The following is a 26,413-nucleotide window of genomic DNA, read 5'->3' on the forward strand; positions in this document are numbered from 1 at the left end:
CACAATGTTACCCAGCATTCTTGACCCTGCAACTGCTAGAAAATTAATTTTTTTTGCTTCAGTTGTCGCCTTCTTAAAAAATGTTTTTAAATGTCGTAAATCAATTTTGATGTGATCTTAATAATATTACGCATACATTTCTTAAGGTGCTTTTATTGTTTCCATTTGTGCCTGTGAACTTTTATGGTCAACTTTAACAGTTACCGATATTACATCTCCGCTGGGCCTTGTACCTTTTGTGGTGGGTCCTACACATGAGAAAGGGCATACCCTGGACCAAGTGTTTTCGTCGGTCCCGATTGCTGATATTGAAACTCTGCCTGTGCTCTGGACGGATCACAGGTTGATCAGGTTCTCCGTGTTGGAGAACGGGCGAACGAACAGTAGTGCCCCCATACTGCCCAGACCAGCTGCGAGAGCGCTGCATAGAGTGACGCCCGATATGTTGGAGCAGGCGCTTGCGGATCATCCATGCCCCTTTTCGGCCGTTCTGGAACAGGACACTGAGGCTCTGCAGCTATCGCTGACTGAAAGGTTGAACGATCTTGCCCCAAGGACGGCCCCCCGGTCCACGGCAATTCGGCGTTCTGCGCCGTGGTTTACGGAGGTGCTGCGAGTGGCTCGCAGCCAATGTAAGGTTGCTGCGCGGGCCTGGCGCCGTCAGTGTGACGGGAAGGCCAAACTCGCCTATAGGTCGGCTATGAAGGCTTATCACCGGGATATCCTGTGTGCTAAGAAGGAATATCTTGCTAGGAGGATTGAGGAGTCGGTGAACTCCTGCAAGGAGATCTTCACTGTGGTGAAGGAGTTCACGACCCCCAGCCCCAACCTGCCCCTACCAGTTTCACCTGACTTGTGGGCGTGTGATCTTGCCAGTTTCTTTACAGATAAGATTAAGGCGATTCAGGCCTCTTTCTTGCACAGGTCGGAGGAGGGGTGTTGCGGCTCTGGGGCCGGACGCGTTCCACCGCCCACGCCTGTTGCTGTGCTGTCGGATTTTTCATCTGTTTCCAGCGATGCGTCCCTGTTGCTGCTGGCCAGCTTGAAATCGGGTTCGCCGCTAGACCCCTGCCCTGCCAAATTTTTGGCCAGGATGGCAGCGGTGGTGAATCCACTGGTTAATTCTCTTATTAATGCCTCCTTGAGGGAGGGGAGTGTCCCACGCACCTGGAAAAGGGCGATGGTGATCCCCCTCCTGAAAAAGCCCGGTTTGGATGCCGAGGTCCTGGCCAACTACAGGCCAATTTCTCTTCTTCCGGCTTTGGCGAAGATTACAGAGAAACATGTGCATGGCATCCTGTCGGTTTTTTAGAAACAAACAATCTACTTCACCCATCCCAATCCGGATTCCGTCCTAATTTAAGTACGGAAACGGCTTTGTTGGAGGTCTCGGAGGTTATTCGCGAGACTCTGGATGTTGGAGGCAAGGCCATGCTTGTCATGTTAGACCTGTCGGCGGCCTTTGACACCGTCCCCCATGCGGCGCTCCTCGCCAGGCTCCATTCCATCGACCTTAGGGGGACGGTGTTCAAATGGTTTACATCTTTTCTTGAGGGCCGCCGCCAGACGATCTGGGTTTCCCAGAGCGCCGCCGAGATGCCGCCATTGGGAGTCGGAGTTCCACAGGGTTCTGTGTTGAGCCCGACGTTGTTTAACATCTTCATGTCTCCCCTGGCGGCCTTGGCGGAGGCTCATGGGGCCCAGATCGTGTCTTACGCAGATGACACGCAACTCCTCTTCACATGCGGAAAAGATCAGGCATTTGATGGAGAGAGCATTCGGGGGTGCCTGGGGATGGTCTTCGACTGGTTCCAACAGAATAGTCTGAAAGCCAATTCCAGTAAGTCGGAGGTTTTATTCTTCGGCTGTGCCACCGACCCGGAGTGGCAGGATTGGTGGCCGTCGGACATGTGTCCTCCTGCACAGTCATCGCTGGTTGCCAAAAACTTGGGAGTTAAGCTGGACAATAAACTTTTGTTGAGAGCGCATGTTCTTGGCTTGGCTGGCACCTGCTTTGGCATTCTGAAGATGCTCCGCAAGTTTTTACCATTGCTTTCTGTGGAGCACAGGCGGATCACTGTGCAAGCTTTGATTGGATCCAGGTTGGATTACGCAAATGCCCTTTTCCTTGGTCTCCCGGATTATTTGGTCCAGCGCCTGCAGGTGGCGCAGAACTCTGCTGCTCGTGCCATTTTTGGCCTTCACAGGCGAGCGCGAGTATCTGGGCTGCTGCAGACGCTCCACTGGCTGCCTATACGGAAGCGGATCATGTTCAAATCCCTGACGCTGATGCACAAAGCACTTTTCGGCTCTGGCGCAAGATATTTGCAACGGAGGCTGTCTTTTTACCGTCCAGCCCGTTCACTGCGGTCAGATTCTCTTTTCATGGCCGTGGTTCCGCGTGTGAGGAAGGCTCGCACTGGGGGGCGCTCTTTTAGCTTTAAGGCTCCCCAGCTTTGGAATTCGCTCCCGCTGGTTTTACGCAGCACTGCTAATTTGCTGCAGTTCAGGAAGAGCCTGAAGACCTGGCTTTTTAACCTTTAGGTTTCTTTTCCCCTTGTTGCCTTGTGCTTTGTTATTTGTCTGTTGTGTTATTTTACACTGAGCTGCATGTGGAAAGCGCCGGGACACTCTTTTAGAGTAGCCGTGCGCTATATAAACACAATATAACATAACATAACATAACATAAATAAATTTTGATTTGATTTGATTATGACGCTGGTCTCTGCAGGTCCTATTTTAATGGATAACCTGCAGCTTCGCCCCCCCCCCCCTTTGCCTCAGTTGAGGGAGCATGGGTGTTTTATGTCCTTGTTCTAGATATAGCGCTTTATACCCCACTTCTTCGGCTGTGAAGTGCTATGAATAACAATTCTTAACCATCCTCAATTTAACCATGCTCTGTTAAGCATCTTCTGACTGATGACTTTGCCAGGATTCAATCTCTTGAACAGCAGTTCACAGTATTGGGAGCAACAAGTGTTTAATCCACCTAGCCAGCTACCGTACCTGCTCTTTGTCTTTTGCCTCCCCAGTGTGCCAACACATAGGCTCCTCACCACATGCTCCTCAACGTTATTGTTCTGTCCGATAACAAGAGTAGACCTGCCAGGCACTTGTAAGCACCTAGGAAACTGTGTGCGCACGGGACAAACCATGTAACAACTGTTGCCTGCTATCCCTGAACCACAGACACAACTACAAGCTCACTGAAGGGACATCGCAAACAGGCAAGGCTTAGATAGGTTTAGATAGATCCCCAAAATAGACGCTTCAATCTTAAGAACGTCGTTGGTCCTCAGACAGCAGGTTCTCATGGAAGCAGTCACAGTAGCAGAAATAGAAATTTGCTGTTTAAATGGATTTAAACAGGCACTCAGTTTACATGACAGTACACCTCTTTCTCCTTAGATACAGATAGCAGTAGTATTTTCTCCCTAACTTAAGCCCCTGAGTCTAGTATTAACACCTACAGGAAGGCAGGTAAAACTAGTCCTGTCTTTTTGTTTATGCTGATTCATAGAGCTTTGCTAAAATCAAACAAGCGGTGGCAAAGCCAGTAGGTCTTGCCATTTTGGCCTCTTGGTATTGCCAATGCGTGCACACAAACACATCCTGATGCGTCATTCCGTATGCACATATGTGTCACCGCCCGAGTGAAGGGAAAGCAACGGGAGTGGGCAGGGAACAACAGCGGGTGGGCGGGGGAGCAATAGAGAACTGCTTGAGGCGGAGTAGCGGGAATCCAGGGATGGACTGGGGAGAGGAGGGAGCAAAATGGAGCGGGTGTTGTGGAAGGCGGTATTTATAGAGGGGTATGCGACATAAGAAATAAACATGATGTAGCGAGGAACCAAATGCATGCGCTCACTTGGGTTACGTAATTCCCTGCATATAAGTAGTGGAAGGACACAAGTTTTCCAAATAAAAGAATGATAAAGAAACTTTGTTCAAGGGGACGAACAAATGGAAGAAGGCCATTGAAATAGAAGTCGGCAAATGGGAGTGACAAGAAAGCCAACCAATTGTAAGCATCGGGCTGGGAACAAAGCAGCTGGGGGTGAGTGGGTAAAAGCTACAGCATTCTGTCCATCATGTTGTTGTGTTTGCTATGTTCGCTCTAAGTGGCCAAGGGCATGCCCAGACGTGGGTCCCTTGCTCGCCGTGCCACTGGATTCAAGCTAGCCTGGCTGAGGAGTAATACCCCGAAACCGGTCCCAGAAGAGAACCTGGCCTGTCAGTTCGGCTGGACTGTTCCCATTAGGAACAGGGTTAAGACTGATTTGCATATGGTTGGGTCCAAACTGGGGTGGCATAGTGAGCAAAAGAACGATGGATTAAACCCAGATCTGCAACTGGGAGTGAGTGGTTGAAAAGTTTCAGCACTCCGTCCATCATTTTGTTGTGTTTTTTTGGTATAGTCCTCAAGTGGTCTTTTGCAAACTGACATCTACAAGGAGTCTACAAGAGAGAGAAGATTCTGCCTCACATTGACAGCATCTATAGAGAAGTGGTGGCAGTGGGGGCTATGCCAAATGGCTATTTACAAGTAGCACAGAACCAACTTGAAAGAAACCAGCCAAATCCAAGTGCAGCTTTCCAAGTAAACTGTCTCGGCCCATGGTCTCCAGCTGTTTTAATAGTTACCCACAAACTTGGGTTTACAATACATACATACATGGTAACATACAACCAGGGCTACCCCCAACCCTCATTTACATGCAACACACATTCATGTCACCCTCAGGAGGAAACGAACGACCTCATTCAACACAGATTGCATCCATTTTTTGTTCCTTTTTGTTTTTTCTCTCGGGAGGGCCAGTAGGCAGCATTCCCAGTCTGTTTTACTGGGAAGAAAAAGCCTATTCCCACCACTATTAAATAGAGACAGTACCCCATGACAATTAATGGAAGAGGCATTGCTGTTAATCAGTTTTTGGGTACACCAAGATTTGTATTTCTATTCAGTAGTTTGACTAAAGGAATGCACATGATTTGTATTTTTACTGCAGATTTAAATGTGTGCTATATAATAAAAAAAACACGTGATGTGTTGCCAAAATAATCAACATTTTTTCTGTTACAGTGGATGAATACATTGCTATTGCGAAGGAAAAGCATGGCTACAATGTCGAACAGGTGCGTTACTAGAATTATATAATGTTGCAACCCCCTTATTCTGAATTCCAACAAATTTTTCCCAGATTCAGCACTTTTCAAATTCAAACAATTTGCCGTTGTAATAGTATGTTCTTTAAAACTTACAGGGGGACGTCTTCTAGGCATATAAGAGATATATTTGAAGGACCTTGTACAAACGCGTTTCTGTTTCCTGACTATCCTATTTTACTTGATCAACCTTGGTATTTATTTGCATTAGAAGCAGGATGACTCCATCATATACACAGAAACAGAACTGATGGTTTGCATTGTGTGCTTTCTGACTTTCCTTGAAAAGATGTTAATCCACAGTGAACCTCACTACAGTGGTTCTGAAGTTTAAGACTTTTATTGATACCCATAAAAATAAGAATAATTCCCCACTGTGTGAATATAGACTCAAAGGTCTACTCATGTAGAAGTGAATTATTCTAACATTTATGACGTCAACAAAGATTCCTATAATGCAGATCCAGGACCCCCCCCCCCTATATCTCTATGTGCGCAACAATTGAAAACCAATCTAAATAGAGAAAGTTTCCATTTGTTAATTACATTTTATTTATAATGTGAGATTGTCTACAGCAGTGGTCTTCCGACTATTGAGTAATTCCCACCGGATAGACGGTATGACTTTTCTGGGGTATATGGAGTGTTCTGTGTGGCCAGTAGTGCTTACTTCCTTTTTCAACAACTGCTTAACAGACTGAGAGCCTGATTTAGATCTTGGCAGATGGGTTACTCCTTCATAACAGTGACGGATATGCTGTCTGCCGAAATATGAAATCCGTTCAGGGCCGAACCTGCCAAAGCAGACATCTGTTGTTTCCCCGATGTGCCGGAAGGGTGGGGGCCGGTTTTGGAGCAGTGGGGGGCTTTTTTGTTAGTGGGGGGCGGTTTACAGTAGTGCTGCAATCGCGGCCCTCTATAACAAAAGCAGCAGCAGTGTCCCCTGCCCCAAGGGTGGGTACAACTTGATTGCCTGTGCTGGTTTGCGTTCTCAGTCCGGCCATGATTACTTTAAATCCTATAGGATTTATATTTCAGCAGACAGGATATCCGTCACCCTTGTGACGGAGTAACCCGTCTGTCGAGATCTAAATCAGGCCCGGATTCAGTTGTAAAATAGAGCTGATAGAGGGTTTTCAATTTGGGAATTAACTGAAAAGCGGCATGATAGAGGATTTTAAATTTTGGGCATTAACTGAATTTACCAGAGTTGTACCTTGGATTAGGTATCCAGCAGCAAGGAACAGTGCACCTAATCACTCACTATTTGTCAACCTGAGTCAGTAGGCCATCAAGGGAAACAAAATTATACTCTTCCTTGCCACTGCACAAGAACGCCAAGAATAAAATTAGAAATGTGAAAGTGTTCTAAAAAAGACGAAGGACTTGCAAAGAAAAGGTCCAGGAATAAATGTGTGTGATGGCACCAGAAAAACAAGAAAATAGAGCAGATGTATTGAAGACTGTACATTATAGACATGGAAAATAACATATACATTTTTGTTTTTATGCACTATAGTTCTGTACACTATCAAGTACTCACGTCACATAGGGTATCTGTTCAACTGATGACCCAGAAAGTGCAATATGTAACACTTTATATGCATGAAGGTGTAGTTGTGTAATTATGCTAACAATGACTATTTATATAGCACACACAAACTAAATATTAATGTTCACAAAATGATTGTTTGAATTAGCCATGGAAGTGTTTCAACTTGTAACAAACCAGGTAAAGGCATGTTGTTTCTATTACTAGCATATGTCTACAGGCTTGTGACCTGCAAGCTACACAAGGATCTCTGCAGCAATGGCTGAAATCTTACAGTACTAGGATTTAACCTTGTAAACTGCAGGTTGGGTCAGAGTTTCCATAGGAAGAGTGTTTTTGTTTCACTAATAACTTTGGCACCGTTTGACGAATCTTCACAAAACTTGGGGAAAAAAGCTCATCCACCTTTGCTCCTTCATGAAAAGTGAGCGCAGGATGCAAGGGAAGTTAAAATGAAGGACAAGTTGGCCCAGAGGGCCCGCAGGCCCATCTAGTGTGTCCCCCCTCTTCTCTGCTGCAGGTGGACCTCACTCCTTACTACATGATGTCATGCATGCTGAGACCTCTGTGCAGTGTCCGACTCTTAAGGGCTGCACTCAGACAGTTATCAACCTTCATTCACTCTGCACAGAGAGCACCCAAACCATTCTCCCTGCACTCATACACTGCTCCCATACCTCTCATTATTAATCGCATAGGCGAAACCTAATGCATTTACCAATGCTTGTTGTCATTTGGTGTTAATCTGTTCAGTAGTCAAGAAACTATAACTCGTTTTCTAAGGTAACTATAACTTGCGCACTCGCCATGCACTGCTAATTGCTCCACATATTACATCACTCATGACATGATCTATGACATCATTAATAATATCAGTGCAACATTTGCTGTAAAAATTATTGATGAGAAAACCGTGCATGGCAGGGGGCACTTTATAGTTACCTTAGGGCACGAGTTATAGCTCATTGACATGACTCTAACTATATATTATATATATATATATATATAATATATAAAATCTACTGGCAGTCGCCAGTAGATAGTTATAGTTAGGACCGAGTTCCCATAGGAAATCTTTAAATTCTATTTTGAATAACTTTGGCGCCGGTTGACGAATCCTCGTGAAATTTTCAAAACTAATGGGGCGCTCCGCTGAGCTCCTACCCGAAAAGTCTCGGGGTGATTCATCAAGCGGGGGCTGAGAAAAAAGGGGGGTCCCAAAACGCGTTTTGCCTATGCATTTTCCCATTGGACCTTTAGTCGAAGGTACAGCCCGAACAGCTGAACAGAATTACTTGAAATTTGGCAAAGAGGTAGTCCTCAGGTCAGGCATGTGCCTTTTGCATATATGGTGTCAATCTGTTCAGTAGTTTCTGAGAAAATTGCAGTTAAAAGTACATAAATCCCTATAGGCGCGCACCGTGCGCGCACCTTAACGTGCGCGAGCGTAATTCTGATTGGTGGTTACATGTCAGTCAACATTTGAATCGGTCGAAATCAGGAAGTGTCGGCCGCCATTTTGTGTGTGACAGTGAAAAAGAATGGTGGAGAACGTGAAAAGGGGGCAGGGCAGAGAGTTCCTGACCCCCTAGCCTTTGTCAGGGGGTCCCAGAAGGACCCCGAAGGGTGAAAAAAACATTTATTTTTTTTCAAAAAATCGCAGGATGCGAGCATCGTGCGCGCACATTGCGCGCACCGTGAAAAAACCATAGGTTTCTCACATGTTCTAGTTAGCTGGACAGTTCACTCGTAAAAACCATTGAAATTCCCCCGTTATAGTTAGTTCAGATAACTATAACTCGCGCGACCGCCACTCTATCACAAGGATGATGTCATCAGTGATGTCACTGACCATGTCATGAGTGATGTAATATGTGACGTCATCAGCAGTGGATTGCGGTCGCACGAGTTATAGTTATCTGAACTAACTATAACAGGGGAATTTCAATGTTTTTTTACGAGTGAAATGTCCAGCTAACTATAACATGTGTGAAACCTATGGTTTTTTAAGGGAAAATATATATATATATATATATATGTGTGTTTTGACTGCTTAAGAAAAATAAATAACAACAAGAAGAAATGAACTAAGAAGATTTGATTTTTATTGATGTCTTATCTCAGTGATGGTTTTTGATAGCTAATATAAAAAATGCTGGTGGGGACCTCGGCGGTTTGCCTTCGTCAAATGCCTCGGTGTACTCAACGTTTCTTTAAAATGTCCTCTTTTATTCTCCTCCCTGCGCAGTGGTGAGGTGCTCACCTGAGCTGCGTTTCCCTCACAAAGCACTCCAGCAGCTCGATGTAAAGAACTGCTAGTCCCATCATGCAACATGCTGAACGCACGATGAGTGGCTTTTGTGCTGTGTACATCCGATTGAGAAACTGGTTACTTAATGCAGTTCAGGAAGAAGCCTTGGTAAAAATGCAGGACAAATAAACAGCCCTTGGCCCCTACTTCCAGCCAACCTGTCTCGATGGTAGTAAATCTGGAGACGCAAGTATAATGACTACATCTCTCCATGTAGTCATGGGCTGCCTTTGGCAGCAGCGACTCATCTATCCAGGGGTCAAGCGGCGGGTCGTGGCAGTCCGATCCCTCGGAGTGCTTCACAACAATTGCCAGCGAGTTGTCACGACCTCTTAGTGGAAGGGTCCCCGTAGCATGCCATTAGCAACACGCAATTTGTACAAAGAAAATCTCCCATCTGAAAAAATGCAGGGACACAGCGGGGCTTCAATGACCATTTATTAAAAGAAAGTTCGGCATGACGAGTTTCGGCGGTTTGCCTTCTTCAAATGCCTCAGTTTACTCAACGTTTCTTTAAAATGTCCTCTTTTATGCTCCTCCCTCCATAGTGGTGAAGTGCTCACCTGAGCTGCGTTTCCCTCACAAAGCACTCCGGCAGCTTGATGTAAAGAACTGCTAGTCCCATCATGCAACATGCTGAACGCACGATGAGTGGCTTTTGTGCTGTGTACCTCCGATTGAAACTGGCGGAGGCAGAGAAAAAAGGGGGGTCCCAAAACGCATTTTCCCAATGCATTTTTCCATAGGACCTTTAGTCGAAGGTACAGCCCGAACGGCTGAACAGAATTACTTGAAATTTGGCAGAGAGGTAGTCCTCAGGTCAGGGAAGTGCCTTTTGCAGGTCTGGTGTCAATCTGTTCAGTATTTCCTGAGAAAATAGCATTTAAAAGCATATAAATATCTATACGCGCGAACCGTGCGCGCACGGTGGAAAACCTTGAACATTTTTTTTTTTAATAAATACATAACTTAGCATTTAAAAAACCGTACAAATTCACTTAAAAAACCATAGGTTTCACACACGTTATAGTTAGGAATTAGCATTTAAAAAACCTTGCAAATTCACTTAAAAAACCATAGGTTTCACACAGGTTATAGTTAGGTGGATATTTCACTTGTAAAAAACCAATGAAATTCCCCCGTTATAGTTAGTTCAGATAACTATAACTCGCGCAACCGCCACTCTATCACAAGGATGATGTCATCAGTGATGTCATGAGTGATGCCACTGACCATGTCATGAGTGATGTAATATGTGACGTCATGAGCAGTGGATTGCGGGCGCGTGAGTTATAGTTATCTGAACTAACTATAACGGTCCACCACCTCCCCGGGGCTTTAAAGAGTTGGGAGGGGGACCACACGGCCCCCCTCCTTGGCCCTGAGGACCGCCACCCCCCAGGGCCGGCTCCTACAATGTCCCAGGGTGCCCACCCCCGGGACATTGCTGTTTGCAATGGCAGTGCGGTTAAACGGCTCCCGCCCTGCCATAGCAAACGCTGCTTTGCTTCGTTGAAGCGAAGCAGAATTGCTTTTGGGCAAGGGGAGCTGCATGTTAGCAGCTCCCCTTGTCCAAAAGCAATGCCGGCTCCCTCAGGAGGCGGGGAGTCAGCAGGGAACGTGGGAGCATTGGGGATCCCCCCACGGTGCCCAACTTAAGGTCTGGCCCCGCGGGATGGGGTCCCCGGGGTCAGAAGTGGCCCGGGGGTGGAGGGGGGGGGGCGCACATATATATATATATTTTAAGGAAGGCTTGCCCCAGGGCCATAATTGGCCTTTGGAGGGGGGCCATGCGGCTGCCCTCCCCAAAAAGAAATCCAGGCTGGGCAGGCCCCCGGGCCAGAGACGGCCCAGGGGAGGGGTGCCACGCATCCCCCCTCCCGGCAAAAATAAAAAAAAATTTAAAATGAGGCCGGGGGATGGGGTCCCCGGGCCCAATAGTGGGCTAGGGAAGGGGGGCCATGCAGCCCCCTTCCCGTTTTATTTAAAAAAAAAAAAGCTTAGGCCCTGGGGGATGGGGTCCCCAGGGCCCAAAAAATGTTAAGAGAAGGGGGGCCACACATCCCCCCTTCTAACAAAAGAAAGAAAAACAGAAGCTGGCATTTTGCCGGAGTCCCTGCCTCCCCCGCACCACTCTGCAAACGCACCTCCTGGAGCGTTTTGAGTTGGGGGAGTAAGTCCCCTAGAATCTTATGGGTCCTTAGGAGCCAACTAGCCTACCAGGTACCTCCAGTAAGCCCCACACAGTGGGATTGCTGAGAGGTGGTCCCAGGCCACGCCCCTTTTTACCCCACTCTGCAAAGTGCCTCCTGGCGCATTGCTGGTGGGGCGATGAGATGCTCTTGTGTCCTGAGGACCTTAGTACTAAAGTGGACTTCATCCCCCAAGCAGCAGTGCGCCAGGAGTCGCGTTTGCAGAGTGGTGTAAAAAGGGGCATGGCCTCGGACCATTCTCAGCAATCCAGCTGTGTGGGGCCTACTGGAGGTACCTGGTGGGCTAGTTGGCTTCCAGGAACCCTCATGAGGAAAGGGAACTTCATCCCCCAACCAAGAGTGTACCAGGAGGCGCATTTGCAGAGTGGTGGAGAAAGGGGACGTGGCCTGTGTTCACCTCTCAGCAATCCCACTGTGTGTGGCTTACTGGAGGTAAGAGGTAGGCTAGTTGATTCCTAAGGACTCCCAGCAGTGAGGGGGACTTCAATCCCCATCCAAGAGCGCACCAGGGAGCGCGTTTGCAGAGTTGTGGGCAAAGCGGGCATGCCTGTTATGAGAACTTAGCAATCCTGCTGTGTGGTACTTACTGGAGGTAATAGGAGGGGTAGTTGGCCCCCAAGAACTGCCCCTCTTGTAAGTCAGTAAGTCCCACACTGTAGGATTAATAAGACTTCTTCGGAGGCCACGCCTCCTTTCTCCACCACTCTGCAAACGCGCCTCCTGGCAGATAACGGGATGGAAGAGGAAGTCCACTTTACTCCTGGGGGTCTTTAGGGGCCAAGAAGCCCTCCTGGTACCTCCTGTAAGTCCTATGAAGCAGAATTCCTGAGCTTTGGTCTGATGCCCAGCACCCTTTCTCTACCACTCTGCAAACTCGACTACTAGTTAAAGAAGCATCTTTCTGCACCTCTGACTTGGAGGTACTTTTAATCCCCCTGCCCTATTATGTACTAGCGTCTTACAGGGGAGGTCATGCCAATCACAGGGGTACCCCAACCCATAGTGCACCCTAGTGAATGTAGGTGTTTTCACTGTATTCTAAGTGTCTTGTAGCATGGCACTTGTTCTAAGCCTGGTTAGTCAGTCAGTTAACACCTGTACCCGTCAGCAAAAAGTTGGTGGCACAGGATGACTTTGCAACGAGGCCTCTTTCTGCACCTGTGTTGGTTCTTTCTGTATATCTCTTGCTTCTTTCTGCACTTTTCTTCATCTTTCTGGACTTCTGTTGCCTCTTTCTCCAATTCTCTTGCTTCCTTCTGCGCCTTTCTTCCTCTTTCTGAACATGTCCTACCTCTGTAGGCATAGTTAGAAATTAGCATTTAAATAACCTTTGAAATTAACTGAAAGAACCATAGGTTTCAGGGACGTTATAGTGAGAAATTAGCATTTAAAAAACCTATGAAATCTACTGAAAAAAACACAGGTTTCAGGGATGTTATAGGTAGAAATTAGCATTTCAAAACTTTTGAAATTCATTGAAAAAACCGTAGGTTTCAGGGACGCTATAGTTAGTTGGACATTTCACTTGTACAAAACCAGAAATGTCATCAGTGATGTCATCAGTGATGTCACTGACCATGTCATGAATGATGTAATATGTGATATCATCAGCAGTGCATTGCGGGGGCGCGAGTTATAGTTGGCTCAACTAACTATAATGGCCGTATTTCTCTGGTTTTGTACGAGTGAAATGTCCAACTAACTATAATGACCATGTCCTAAGTGATGTAATATGTGAGGTCATAAGCAGTGCATTGCGGTCGCCAGTTATAGTTAACTCAGGTAACTCTAACGGCTGAATTTCTCTGGCTTTGTAGGAGTGAAATCTGACCCTAACTATAATGCCCCTGTAACCTTTGTTTTTTTGTGTGAAAATATATATATATATGTCACATGCAGCCATGGTCCCTCCTCTTTGTGATTCAAAATGAATTGCCAAAGGTGCTTTTCAAATGGAAAGTCCTTTTCTGACTTGCAGCGTACATTTACTACATTTCAACTTGTGCTTTTGCTGTTATACAAACTACACACATGATGTCACAAATTACCTTTTATGTGACATCACAAATTTGTTGACTGCTAGTACAAACACAGTTTATTTTCTGCATGAATCTTTTGCAAGTTCACAGAGATGCCGCAAGGCTTAAGTCAGTGGCTATCCTCAGCGGGCTTTGGGACAGGTGCACCGTACAATGCTGAAGGCTGTGCTTTACAGGATCTGTGGGAGGTCATACTGAGCTATTGTATTTGGTGACTATCTTTGACTTCTTGAGCAGTGGGAGATCCTGTTTAGAAAGTGGCCAGGAATGCACCTTTTCTGAGGGAAGTGTTCAGTAGATGGAGACGGGGTTTGAGTGTTTTCTATGAGGGATTTCACGATTTTTGAAAGGAAGATGTTTGAGAGTTTGCGTGAGGGGGTAACTGTCTTCCAAGCTATTGACTGGGAGATTCTCAGATTTAAACGATAATGTGTTTCTTGTTCACAGTGACTACTTTATAATGTACCACATTGTGCTGACTGGAAACGTGTCAAAAAACAAAGGTTTGCCTAATGGTCTTCATGCCTTTGCTGGAGATGTTGAAGTGTAAGCTCACTTTTCCCTAAAGCATGATGTCTTTAAGTATAGGTGCACCATTTGTCTGTGAGATTTGGGAGGCCTACAAATGCTTGTATGGTGACGCATAGAAAGTGCTAACACTCCCAAGCAAACTTCAATAATAGTGTCCCATGCAATAATCTCCTGTTTGAGAATGTTTGTAAATATGCATAGGATAGCATAAGACAAAAAGTTTGTTTAATAGGATTCAGAGAGGGGGTATTAGATTTTCAGGATAGCAGGGGGAATTTGCCCGTTCCCCTGAAATGGCACTTTAGTTTAGCCCTAGTAGAGCAGTTAGTGTTGATCTATGGATAGCAGGTCAGGTGGATGGGGAGCAAGGGGTTTAAGATAGATCGATGAGAAAGCTTTAAATGGAGTTGATCAAAAACTTAGTTAGCTGTGTAGCATAAGCAATCCTTTGAGGTGTTAGGTACTTTATTTAACATTTGTGCATGGAGGCATATTTCTAGGTTTTCAGGAATTCTAAATCAACCAGAACTTATTACTGGAGTCCATTTATTGAATACTTTCAAGATGCCACACATTAAAGGTAAATGCAAGCTGTGCAATGGCACGTTTTAAAACACTGGTATGACTAGTTGACCAAAGAGCATTTTCTGATATAGTGGGAGGTCTTTTGACATTTCTTCACCGTACTTAGATGAACTGGACAACCATTTATTATATAATTAAGAAAAGTGCAAGTGTTTTAGTCTAGGCCACATAAATATGTATTTTGTTATTTGTAGTTCTTCTAAAGCACATACATGACAAAGTGCTGTCCCAGAGCTTGGTGGGTAGGGGTGTGAGGGAGGAGGAAAGTGATGGACTCTAGTAGGGGTGAGTAAGAGTGGGCGGCAACAGAACATGGAAAATGACAGGCACCGCCTATGTACGCCTCTAATGGGGAAAGTCTTGAAGGGCAAGATCTATAATCTATGTGAATGAAAAAATAAAAAAAAATCTAATTGTGTATGGTTTTTTTAATGAAAGCTAATTTATTTTCAAAGGCACTTGGAATGTTGTTTTGGCATAAACATAACATTGAGAAGTCTCTGGCTGACCTGCCTAATTTCACTCCATTTCCTGATGAGTGGACTGTAGAAGACAAAGTACTCTTTGAACAAGCGTTTAGTTTCCATGGGAAAAGCTTTCACCGAATTCAACAAATGGTAAGCTACTGGTCACAGATAAAGTGCAAACTTAATCCTTAATAATTAAAGTACTCAAATATAACTTTATAGTCAAATAAATATTAATGGTGTTATGGTTAGTCGTCGTTAAACCACGCAGGTTTCTGGGTGTTAAGGAACATTCAACCAAAACCAACTAAATATACATCGCATTAGTGAAGTGGACAGATGACCAGAGTTTTTTTTTATACTTTCAGAAACGTATCATGATGTGTGATAGATCTATCTGCGAAAGATGAAATAGCCCATGGACGGTCCACTTTGCATGCTTTTCTGCTTGTGGAATAGTTAAGCATGTGGTACTAGGAAGTGGTGAATGGTGCATATGGTAACATTGTTGAAGTCTCAGTGTGATGAAAGGGGTGTCATTGATCTTGCAAAGCCTATTGGACCACCATCTGGGTCTAAAATGGTACTCTAAAGGTACAGCAGTGTAATGCATTGAGTGAAACGTAGTTAGACACTTACCAAAGTCAGTTCTAAAAGGATTTCAGCTGCTGTTCAGTGGACTCCAATTCGAATATATTGGCAAATGGCCAGATATCACCATTTTCCTGATCCGGGCTGGAGTTGACCAAGGCCTGAATAGCTGTGATGTCTTGTTTGATTTCTTAAGTACTTAAAATAAGTTTTAGTATTTGAAGGTGGAGCAAACAGCATTGAATAGTTCCCATAATGTGGGAACAAACAAAAACAAACCTTTTCTCCAGTTCAATCCCTACATTTGTTATATGGGGAATACTAATTCTAGTAAGAGGCTGAATAGTTTGTATTGGCTGCTGCCCAAAGATGTGGACTATTGTGCCTTGGGCCAAAGATAATCAGCAGCCCAAATGTTGGCTTTATGTTTTAAGACTGGTCTCCACTCTCCTAGCAGTCCATTTCAAATAACAAACTTGAAACTGTATCAGCAAAGGTGTGGTTAGTCTCTTGTGGTCTCAATCTATGAATGATGTTCAACAGAGAGTGAATGCAAGTGATACCTTGCTCAGAAAATCGTGTAATATATTGTTTTATATGTGTAACCTAAAGTGTTAAGAGTGTGTCAAAATGCTGAGCACTGTCAGTACTTTCCAAGTATTAGAAGACACATCTCATACACAGAGATTTCTTCTATCTGTTAACCATGGTGACAGATGGTGACTACACACTGATAGCCAAAGGGCCCCCTGGCCCAGAAAATGGGAAATGTCCTTAAAACAACTCACATTTCTGTGGAAGCTGAAGATAATGATGGTTCAATTCCAGGGTAGACCAGTACAGTAACAATTTACTGTAAGGTTGGAGCAGAGGTCTGCCTGGGGACTCCCTCACATACAATGTGCAGTAGAACTCTGAGCTAGGTGGCCTCTGTTCGAGGAGTAGGAAAACTTGTGCTTCCATTTCATTGGCTAAAGGTCAGGTTGTTTCAAATGAGGTAGACCTGGTAGTAAACAAACATTGTTGATCAGGCTTATGGCTTTTTTTTTCAACACTTTACACTTCTGTTTAAATCTACTGGGTATTCCCAGCCTGACAATGGAAAAAATGATTCAAGCCTGTGAATATATGAAAGACTCCAATGTTGGTGAACTGGAGTTACAGGTAAGTAACTAATTTCTTTCAACAGCAACAGTCTGTAAGTTGATTCCCAGTGTTCTGCTGCATTGTCACAATGAACATCTAAAGTGCTAACGTACTATAGTCATGGCAAAATGATGCACTTCTGAATGCCTTGTTTTTTAACGGGAGCTGTAGAATTGAAATCCCCTCTTATGGAGGACACTGCTTCTGCAGTCTCCTCCATAGGAGAGGAATTCAATTCTAATAGTAACATTTTGGTAGACAACAAAGTTTTTTTTTAAATCTTCCCATTAAATCTGTGGGAGTGTTTTTTTTTTTTTAAGGCGTTCAGGAAGTTATTTAGAACTAGTTGATTTGTGCTCCACTGGGAGATGAGCCCCTCTGAGTGAATTGCTGTTGGACATATAATTTATTCAAGTTCAAGAAGTCTTTATTTCGAAATTTTTCATCATAAAAGACATTTCCATGCTAAAAACCACAGTTTAAACATACACCAATATAAAATCTGATTTAAAACAGCAATAAGAAATAAATATTTAAAACCTACAGCAAAAGTAGGATAAAATACCATAATTAATTTCTGGGGTATCAAAGCATTTATTCTTTTAAGGGTTTCCTACCCACTTTCTCTGGTCAGTTGTTGAATCTACCTGCACAAATGTGCACTGGCTTCAAAACAATTTTTATCGTGAGCTAAATGATAAACCACATTTAAACATATATAGTTATTGTGTTCTTAAAGTATTGCTGCGTATAACCTATGCACTTAATTCAAGTTTTTTTAAATGTGTATATTGTAAAAAAGATAGAAAAAAGAGACTACTGTTTTAAAACGCAGTGAAACAGTCATGAACTACACAATTTTCACCTACTCGGAGACTCCAGAACTTTTAACAACACAGATAAACAATTTCATGCCCATATTCAGCCTGCTGCGTTGGAAAGTGAATAATTCTAAGGCTGTCTTCTCCAGCAGCCTGTTCCTGTTCACTCTGCAGTTATGTTAATACGACATATTGAGGTGTATTGAGGCTTGTTTCTAATATTAAAAATGTATCTCCTTGGTAGATATTGAACACCCAGGAGCCAATAAAAACGCGGCATGTTTGGTAGTGTACATCTGTCTGATTTTACAAGATTTATTATCTTAGCAGGTTAACTGCACAGCTTATTACATCATTCTCTCATAGCTGGGCTTGAATCTTTCCCCTGGTGCAGCGCGTTCTGAGAGCAATTCACCTGAGTAAAGTTCTAAAGGCACTGAACTTTATATCCTAGGGTGTTCGTCATAGTTCAAATTGTAAAGCCCCTGCTTATGGTGGTTGTTATAGCATTCACAGTTTCAACCCCCCACTCCTATTATATTTGAATTCAGTTCACAATTCAAGCCCGCTCAATATTACTTTTGTCAGAGTTTGCAGTGTAAAATCTCTTCCTATTTTATTTGGCAGAGAGTTCACAATATAAAACACATTCCGATTTGTATTTAAAAAATCCTTCTCATGAGGCGCAATAACAGTCAAAAGTTACAAGCCCAGTTATGTCAATATAGGTCTTTTATCTCTGGTGTCCTGGGGCTGCCCACCCCAGTCTCTCAGTCAGGGAATCGAGTACTCTATTTAACACTTATCCTTAATCATGACTACGCAGAGCAGTTCAAATCTGACTGGAGGAGGTGCAGTGGCCAGAAACTCAGAACATATCAGTGCACACCATTAACACTCATGGAGTCAATGTGCAGCCAGTGCTTTTTCTTTAAAACTGAAAAGCTCCTTACACAAAACTAAATATTATATTCAACATAAATGTGTTCAGGATTTCAGGTGTAATTAGAGACTGAAGTTCTCCTATACTGCCCTGAATATTGACCAGGGTGCAAATAATGTATCATGAAGGAATATTGCCAGGGGCAACTAGGCTTGTAAATGTAGCCTTCTCTCATAATCTGTGAGATACCATGTGACGGTTTGCTCTCCAGCAAATGGTCTCATTTGAGCCTATTAGAAATCATTACGTTTTTCACAATCAAATGGGTAGGACTAAAGGCTTTGCAAAGTCATTTACAAAGTTAATGAGAGGCCTTCTGGTATTGTCACAACATTTCAAAATTAATATATTGATCTAGTTGGCTTTAACATAAACATGACCATGTGATCTTTTTACAAGAAGACACAATAAACAATTACAAAGTTTACATTGACATAAGCATAAAGATCCACTCTGAAACAAAAGCCCTAATACTTAACTGTGGCCTGACCTAAAAAGGTACATCTGTACTAAACCGCTTCCTATTGCATTTGTCAGAGAGTCCCTCGTTTTGTGTTAGAGAAATCTGATTCAGAATTACCCAGGCGAGTCTGAAATTACTAGTCCCAAGTATGACAATGGGAGTCTATCACCTGCACCTCAGATCCTAAAACTGGGGACCAAGCACCCTAATTTATTTATCACTATTTTCACAATGGAGGTTTACAATCTAAAATCACTTGCTGTTGCTTTTTGTTAAGTTCACATTGTAAAACCCATTCCTATTTTATTTGTTAAATATTTCAAAATGTAAAACCACATTTTATGGTGTTTGTCATTGAGTTCACAAAGTAAAAACCCCCTTCCTATTGCATTTGTTCAGCGAGTTCACATTGTAAAATTCCTTACTATTACATTTACAATGTAAAGCCTATTACTGCTGCATTTGACAGAGGGTTCACAATATAAAGTCCCCATATATAGCATTTGGCATTGAGTTCACAAGGTAAAAGCCTTCAAATTGCATTTGTAAGAGCTTACAATGTTAAACCCTCCCTATAGATTTTAGCAAGGGGTAAACCCCCTTCCTATAATATGTTTCAGTGAGTTTACTATGTTGAAACCCATTTCTACTGTATTGGTCATGAAGTAACAACATACAAAGATCCTCCCTCTGTGTTAAAAGTTGGTGGGATCTGCTTAAGAAAATGCTGGTCTAAGGGCCATACCACATGGTAGTAGCTTACTACCAATAAAGTTCCACTGGCTTTACCGTATGCTTTAAAAAAAAAAAAAGAAATCAAGGGGTACTGCCATTGTCATAACCTTTCATAATAAGCAGATCATACCTGGGGCGTCTGACATAACTGTCCCCAACTAACCAATAAAGCCTACAGTCTTGATCATTGGCTTGTTACCATAACCAACTCCTGTATAGTGTATTGATCATAATCTGTGCAATATAGGCACTCTTTTCCAGCAGAACCACACAAAGTCTGCTGATCTAAGATATATACATTGATCTTGGGCTAAAGGGAGCCCCCTTGAGGGGTTGAGGGGCCCCTGAAGGGGTTGAGGGACCCCTACACCACAGGGGCTACAGCGCCATCTGTTACACCCCTGCAGTGTAAATATGTAAAAGTGCAGCGTGAGTGTTGAGTGAGTCCAGGGCAAGTAGTGTGAGCAAAATATAAAGTGTTGGAGCAGGGTGAACGGCGTGAGTGCTGTCTCCATGGTGATTGATTTCTAAGTGCAGGTGAAATATTACTGCAAGGTAAGCTGCAACTGTGCAGGTTGAGCAGTGTATTACTGTGCACAGTGAGAAATGTGAATGTGTTCAGGATAAGAGGTGTATATGCATGCAGTGTAAGCTGCCAGCTTGAGTGACGTGTTAATGGTGTGGGAGTTCAAGGTGAGAGGTATGTGAGGGGTGTCAATGCAGTGTCATCAGTGTAAGTGTGGGATGAGAGGTATGTGGGTGCTGCACAAGTGATTGATGCAGAATGAGCAGTCTGAGTTCAGGATGAGTGATGTGTGTGCAGGTTGAGCAGTGTGTTAGTCCAATGAGTGGTGTATGGATGTGCAAGGTGAGATGTGTGTTTGCTGGGTGAGCGGTGACTCTAGCAGGGTGAGCGGTGTGTCTGTGTGCAGGTAGAGTGGAATGTGTGTGTAAGGGTGCTGTGAGAGAACAGGATGAGGTATGTGTGAGTAACTGGGGAGTGCACCCTGAGGGGTGGGTGAGTACAGGATGAGCAGTCGTAAACGCAAGGTATGTGGTGGCCGAGTGCATGGTGAGAGCTGTGTGAGTGGTGTATTAGAGCAGAGTGAGCGATGTCTGAGTAGAGGGTGATGGAGTGTCTTAAGAGCAATGTGAGTGGTGTCTCAATGAAGGGTAGGCAGTGTGTGAGTGCTAGGTGTGTGTTTGTAGAATGAGCAGTGTGTGTGTGTGTGTGTGTAGGGTTAACGGTTAGTTTGTGGGTGAGGTGTGTGTGTGTGCATGATGAACAGTCAGAATAAGTGGTGTGTTAGTGTGTGAGTACAGGATGAAATGTATAAGGTTTGTGGGTGCAGGGACAGAGTTGTGTGTGTGTTGTATGCACACGAGTGAGCAGTGTTGTGTTCAGGATGAGTGGTGCATAAGTGCTGAGAGGGATGTCAGTACAGAGTGAGAGATGTCCAAGTGTAAGGAGGGTTGTGTGTGAGTGCAGGGTGAGTGGTGTGTGTGTCAGGTTGATCGGTGTGTGAGTCAGGTTGATCGGTCAATGTGAGTGGTGAGTAATTGCAGGGTGAGAGATATGTGAGCAGTTGGGCGAGTACAAGTTGAGTACTGGGTGAGTTGTATGAGTGCAATTTGAGAGTTAAGGGAGTGTGCAGGTTGAGCAGTTTGTGAATAAACAGGAAGAGTGATGCATTAGTATGCTGGGTGAGAGGTGTGGGTGTGTGTATGGTGAGAATTGTTTGAGTGCAGGGTTAACAGCTAGTGTGATTTTTTTTGTTAGTGCAGCTTTAGAGGTATGTGAGTGCAGCACAAGCAGTATCTATTTGCAGAAGGAGCAGTCTATATGCAGGATGAACGATGTCAGTGAGGAGTGAGGGTGCAGGGTGAGCAGTGAGTGATTGTGCAGCATGATACTTTCTGAGTGTATGGTGAGCAGAATGAGTGTACAGGGCAAGTGGTTTAATAGTGAGCATTGTATGAATGTGCAGGGTGAACGACGTGTTTGTCTGCAGGGTGTCGGATGTGTCTCTGTGCATATAGAGAGTGGTGTGTGTGAGTGTAGGGTGTGTTGTGAGTGCAGAGTGAGAGGGCTGAGAACAGGGTGAGTGGTGTATGATTTGATTTGTGAGTGCATGGTGAGCCGTCAGTGAGTCAAGTGTGAGAGTGCAGGTTGAGAGGTATGTGAGTAGGTGAATGAAGGGTGAGTGTCCTGTGAGCAGTGACTGAGTTGTGGGAGTGTCATTTGAGAAGTGTGTGAACTGAGGGTGAGCTGTGTGTAATGTGAGTGGTGTGTGTTGAGGGTGAGAGGTGATTGTTGTGTGAGTGTGTGGTGTCAACAGTGGGTGTGAAGAATGAGCGATGAGCATGCAAAGCCAGCGTTGTGTGACTGCAGGATGAGTTGTGTATGCCGCTGATAAGTGTTTGTGGTCAGCATGAGTGGCGTGTTAGTGTGTGAGTGCAGGGTGAGAGATATTTGAGAAGTGTATTGCAGTGTGAGCATTGTTCCTGTGTACAAGGTTAGAGGTGTATACGCCACTTGAAAAGTGTGTGAGTGCAGAAGCGGTCAGTATGAGTGGCTGACTCAGAGTGAGCGGTCAGTGTGAGTTCAGAGGTGTGTGAACAGATGGGTGAGTGTTGTGTGAGGTGTCAGTGCAGTTTTAAAGGTGTGTGACTGTGCAGGGTGAGCAATGTGGGTAGAGGGTGATCAGTGCATGTGCGTGTTAGGTGAGCAGTGTTTGAGAGCAGGGTGAGAGGTGGATTAGCTAAGGGTGAGAAATGAGTGAATACAGCTTGAGTGGTGTGTGTAGCGGTTACAGTGAAAGAGTGTAATGTATGTAGTGTTTCAGAGGGTAAATGCAGGGTGAGTAGTGGGTGAGAGGTGTATTACATGCAGGATAGGCGGTTTGTGAGTGCAGGGTGAGAAGTGTGAAGGCTGAGTGTGCAGAATGATGGGTGTCTAAAGGAAAGGTAAGTGGTGCCTGTGTACAAAGTAATGTCTGTCTGAATGTACAGTGACCAGTGAATGAGTGTGAGGTGAGCATTGTGTGTCTGTATATCCTTTAGCGGTGTTTTCGGGGCTATAGTGATTGAAAGGTGTGCGCGCAAGGTGAGCAGTCAACGAAAGTGGTGTTATGGTGGTGTGTGTGAGTGAATGATAAATTAGTGAGCAAAGTATGAGTGCAGGGTGAATGGTGTGTATGTGTAGGATGCAGTGCAAGATTGCAACATATGTAATGCATGACAAAATGGTAAGTGCAGGGTGAATGGTAGGTGTGAGTACATCGTAGGCAGTTTGTGAGTACAAGCTGAATGTTGTGCCTGTGATTGCAGGGTGAGTATTGAGTCTGTAGAAGTGCAGGGTGAGAGGTGTGTCCATGTGAATGTAGAGTGAGCTGCATGCTTTTGTGAGTGCAAGGTGCATCACATTAAAGCCAGACCTGTTGGCATTGCCAATGCTTGTTGCAAAAAGTTAACCATCAAAAAGTTAACCATTTCAGTTGATCAGCACAGCTGCTTCTTAGCGTACGGATGTACTTGTTAGTTGTAATGCACATCACACAAAAAATAATGATTTTTACTTGCACATAAAGGTAATCTTGATTTTTAAATTACTGTTAGCTTGAAAATATAGTTTTGCTCACTCATGCTTGACAAATGAAACATATTGCCAAAGTACAGCCTCACCGGCCCTGGCACTGAAGTGCACTTCTCTTTAGGTAGATGTGCACAAATGACCAGGTAAAAATCCATCATTCACAGTGCCAGAGACCCAATGGCTGAAGTGGGCCAACGCATTATCAATGCTGTGTGGGTGGAATCAGATAAGCGGCCCAATGGCTAAAGATGGCTGACCTGAAGCCCCTCTATATGTATATATGTATGTAGGTATTAAAAATTATGATTTAATACATGAGGCTGGCTATGTAACCAAAGGGGTCTCTTGCCAGATTTAAAAATCAGCTGCTTTTCTCTTTGAAATTTCGAGCAGCAAATGTCAACATATTTGACTTTGATACTAACGTGCAGTTCTTGCATCATGCTATTTATATTAATGGACCTATAATGCTTTTTAGACCCTTCTCATATACTAATCTTAAACAACTTTACATGTGGCGTTCGCCAAGACCTTTTGATTTTGCTGAAATAATACGTATAATATACTTACTTAGAGGTACTTTCAGCCAGTCCTCTTCATCCGTTGGTTTGTTATTATGGCATTCACATTTTTCTTCAGCCCACTACATCATAAAGCATGAGGCAATAAGTCAGCCCTCTTTAGCAAATGGCTAACTTCACAGTGAGTGACCACATTCCTCCATTTCACACACAAAGTAGTTCACTTTTGCCCCAGGGGCTACTATGGAAATGTGCGCTTTCTGAAATTGAAGTAATATGTTAGCCTTTAGCCAATGTTTATCTTAGAGTGACATGGGCCCAACAGTCCCCACAACAATAAAGTTTTGTAAAAATTGTGACAAACAAGCATAGACCAAGTCAAAAGGCTGTCAGCCAACACCAGACTTACTGGTTTTGATAAAGTAGATCTGGTGTTTGGTGTATACTTAGAAGCTATATAAATGTGGATATGTTTATATTCCTGAAGACGGATGCAGGTCTGTATAACTAATGTTCACCTTTCTTAGAATACATATTTCTTATTTATAGACTTGCATATCTCTATGCCTATCAAAAACACTTGTGTCAGAAGCCTATTGCCTGTAGAATGCTTTGATATTGTATTCATATAAAATTGATTTGATAACCAGAAACAGATTTTTACTAATTGTTTTTAAATGATTTTAGCTTCCTGATAAGAGTATTGCAAGTCTTGTTAAATACTACTATTCTTGGAAAAAAACACGAAGTAGGACAAGTTTGATGGATCGACAGGCTCGAAAACTGGCTATTAAGAATAATCCAGGTGACAGGTAGGTTATATTTAGAAACAATGACTACAAACATACATCTATATCCTATTTGAATCAAGGTATCAATTGGCTTTTAGTTTAATCTGGTCTCGTTAACTTTAGCTGAGATTGATTATTCATTTGCACTACCAACAACTTCTATGTTTAAGATTCAGTAATCTAATTTGTTTAAGAAAGTGTGCAACATGCCCATGTCCAGATCCTTAACATTAGCTCCGACATGTATTTTTTTTAATCCAAACTGTATAATATTATGAGGTGCTGATGGTCCGAGTTAAAAACATCAGAAATCTAAAATGTACTTGTTAATGTGAATGGTTATATGTTTGTGAAGATAACAACAAAGATTGTAGATTAAACCCATACAATACAATAGTTAATAGCAGTGAAAATTTGGTAAGATAGACCCATCAAGATTTTAAAAGATGTTACTTACATTATATGATTGTCACAAATATGTCCTGAATGTGCAGTGCTTAGTTCATTGCTACAGGAATATATATATGAGAAAGACATTCATTTAACGGGAGGAATCAAGTGGACATGGCCTTGCACTGGTAACAATAAATACGTTCCAGATCTAGCAGTATGAGTTATTGGAGCCCACTATTCACTCTTTTCTATATTTGGTTACTTCTACAAAACAGGAAGAAGACCACTGGATATCAACAGCACCCTTTTCGCAGTTGTCCTTTTTGACAAATTTGTGTGAAGTACTACAAGGCTATTCTTATATTATTAGAGGTTCTGTACTTGCGAGCATCAAGAATCCAGTTGAGTAATTAGAGTGAGAAGGCTTTAAGGTACCTGATTACAGCATTCACTTCATGACAGATTCTGTCTAGCCCACCAAGACAATGGAACATTTACTAGATAGATCACTTGACTTGCTGGAAGCAGCTAGAGTGTTGTGTTTTGCACTTAAAGCACGGTACACCCTGCAAACCAGCAGTCGAGGGAAGTGGGCAAGAATATATTTCCAGTAGTGTCCCTTTTCACCCCTGACAAACCAAAGAGCTTGGTCCTAGTGCCCAGGGCTCAAGTTGCAAGGGAAGGCTTTAAAAATATTACGTCATGGCATCTTTAAGTTTGTGGATGTATCATGCAAAAGAGTCTGCATGGTTCCCACTACACATCTTTAGTGGTATCCTGCCTAGTAAAAGCTTTAGATAAAATTGGCTGTGCAAGCTCTAGAGCTGGCACAGTCAATATGAAAGACACATACTGCATCTCCACTGTTAACCGAAATACACTTATAGCACACACTTTGCTCTTGTGGTAGATGCAGTCAACACGGCATGTAGCTCTTTATCACGGTAGCTCTGCAAAGAGCCAAAGATCCAGCCACTACGTTATAGGCCATTATTCGCAGAAAGGGTAGATTCTGAGAAGCCAAAATGACCCTGTGAAGGCTATGGTCCTACCTGTTACAGTTAGCCTCTTTACACTTTTTGGAGCATTTGTCAGATCAAATAATGTTTTCCAGGACCAGGTGATGTCTACCAGTTGTAGGCACTGTACTGTACTGTTGTAGCCATTTTACTGACATTCTCTGCACCAGCCAGTACCTTGCTTATTAATGTCAGGCACGCTCCAAAGCGAAGCATACACTTCTTTATGTTTGAAATCTCCCCTCCTACTTCTCTGAAAGGCGCTATTGCTGATCTCTACTGACAACACTATCATGACTTTTGTCAAAGCAAAGAGGAGGAACTCTTCTCTTTGTTCTCTGCTGGTTGCACTAATGTCTTGAATTGAGGTTAGACCACATAATTCCTTGTATTGCCAGTTCCAATGTGGAAAAATAGGCAAATCGAAGAAATATCCAGCAGCTTCTTCTCTTACCCCATATTAATGGAAGGTGAATCCTCTATAATTGGATCTGGGTTGATATTTGTAAACCTGGCATATCTTG

At 43.5% G+C, this 26,413-nt stretch overlaps 1 protein-coding gene across 1 annotated transcript in view; it reads left to right on the plus strand.

Annotated features, from left to right (window-relative positions):
* RCOR3 (REST corepressor 3) overlaps nt 1–26,413 on the plus strand; it is a 372,673-nt gene that overhangs the window by 116,660 nt on the left and 229,600 nt on the right. The window contains exons 4-6 of the mRNA XM_085612842.1: nt 5,091–5,143; nt 14,860–15,021; nt 24,374–24,498. Of these exons, the coding sequence (XP_085468968.1) occupies nt 5,091–5,143; nt 14,860–15,021; nt 24,374–24,498 (340 nt within the window). The remainder of the gene's footprint in view (nt 1–5,090; nt 5,144–14,859; nt 15,022–24,373; nt 24,499–26,413) is intronic.

Source organism: Triturus cristatus, chromosome 6, assembly GCF_964204655.1.
Source record: "Triturus cristatus chromosome 6, aTriCri1.1, whole genome shotgun sequence".
NCBI lineage: Eukaryota > Metazoa > Chordata > Amphibia > Caudata > Salamandridae > Triturus > Triturus cristatus.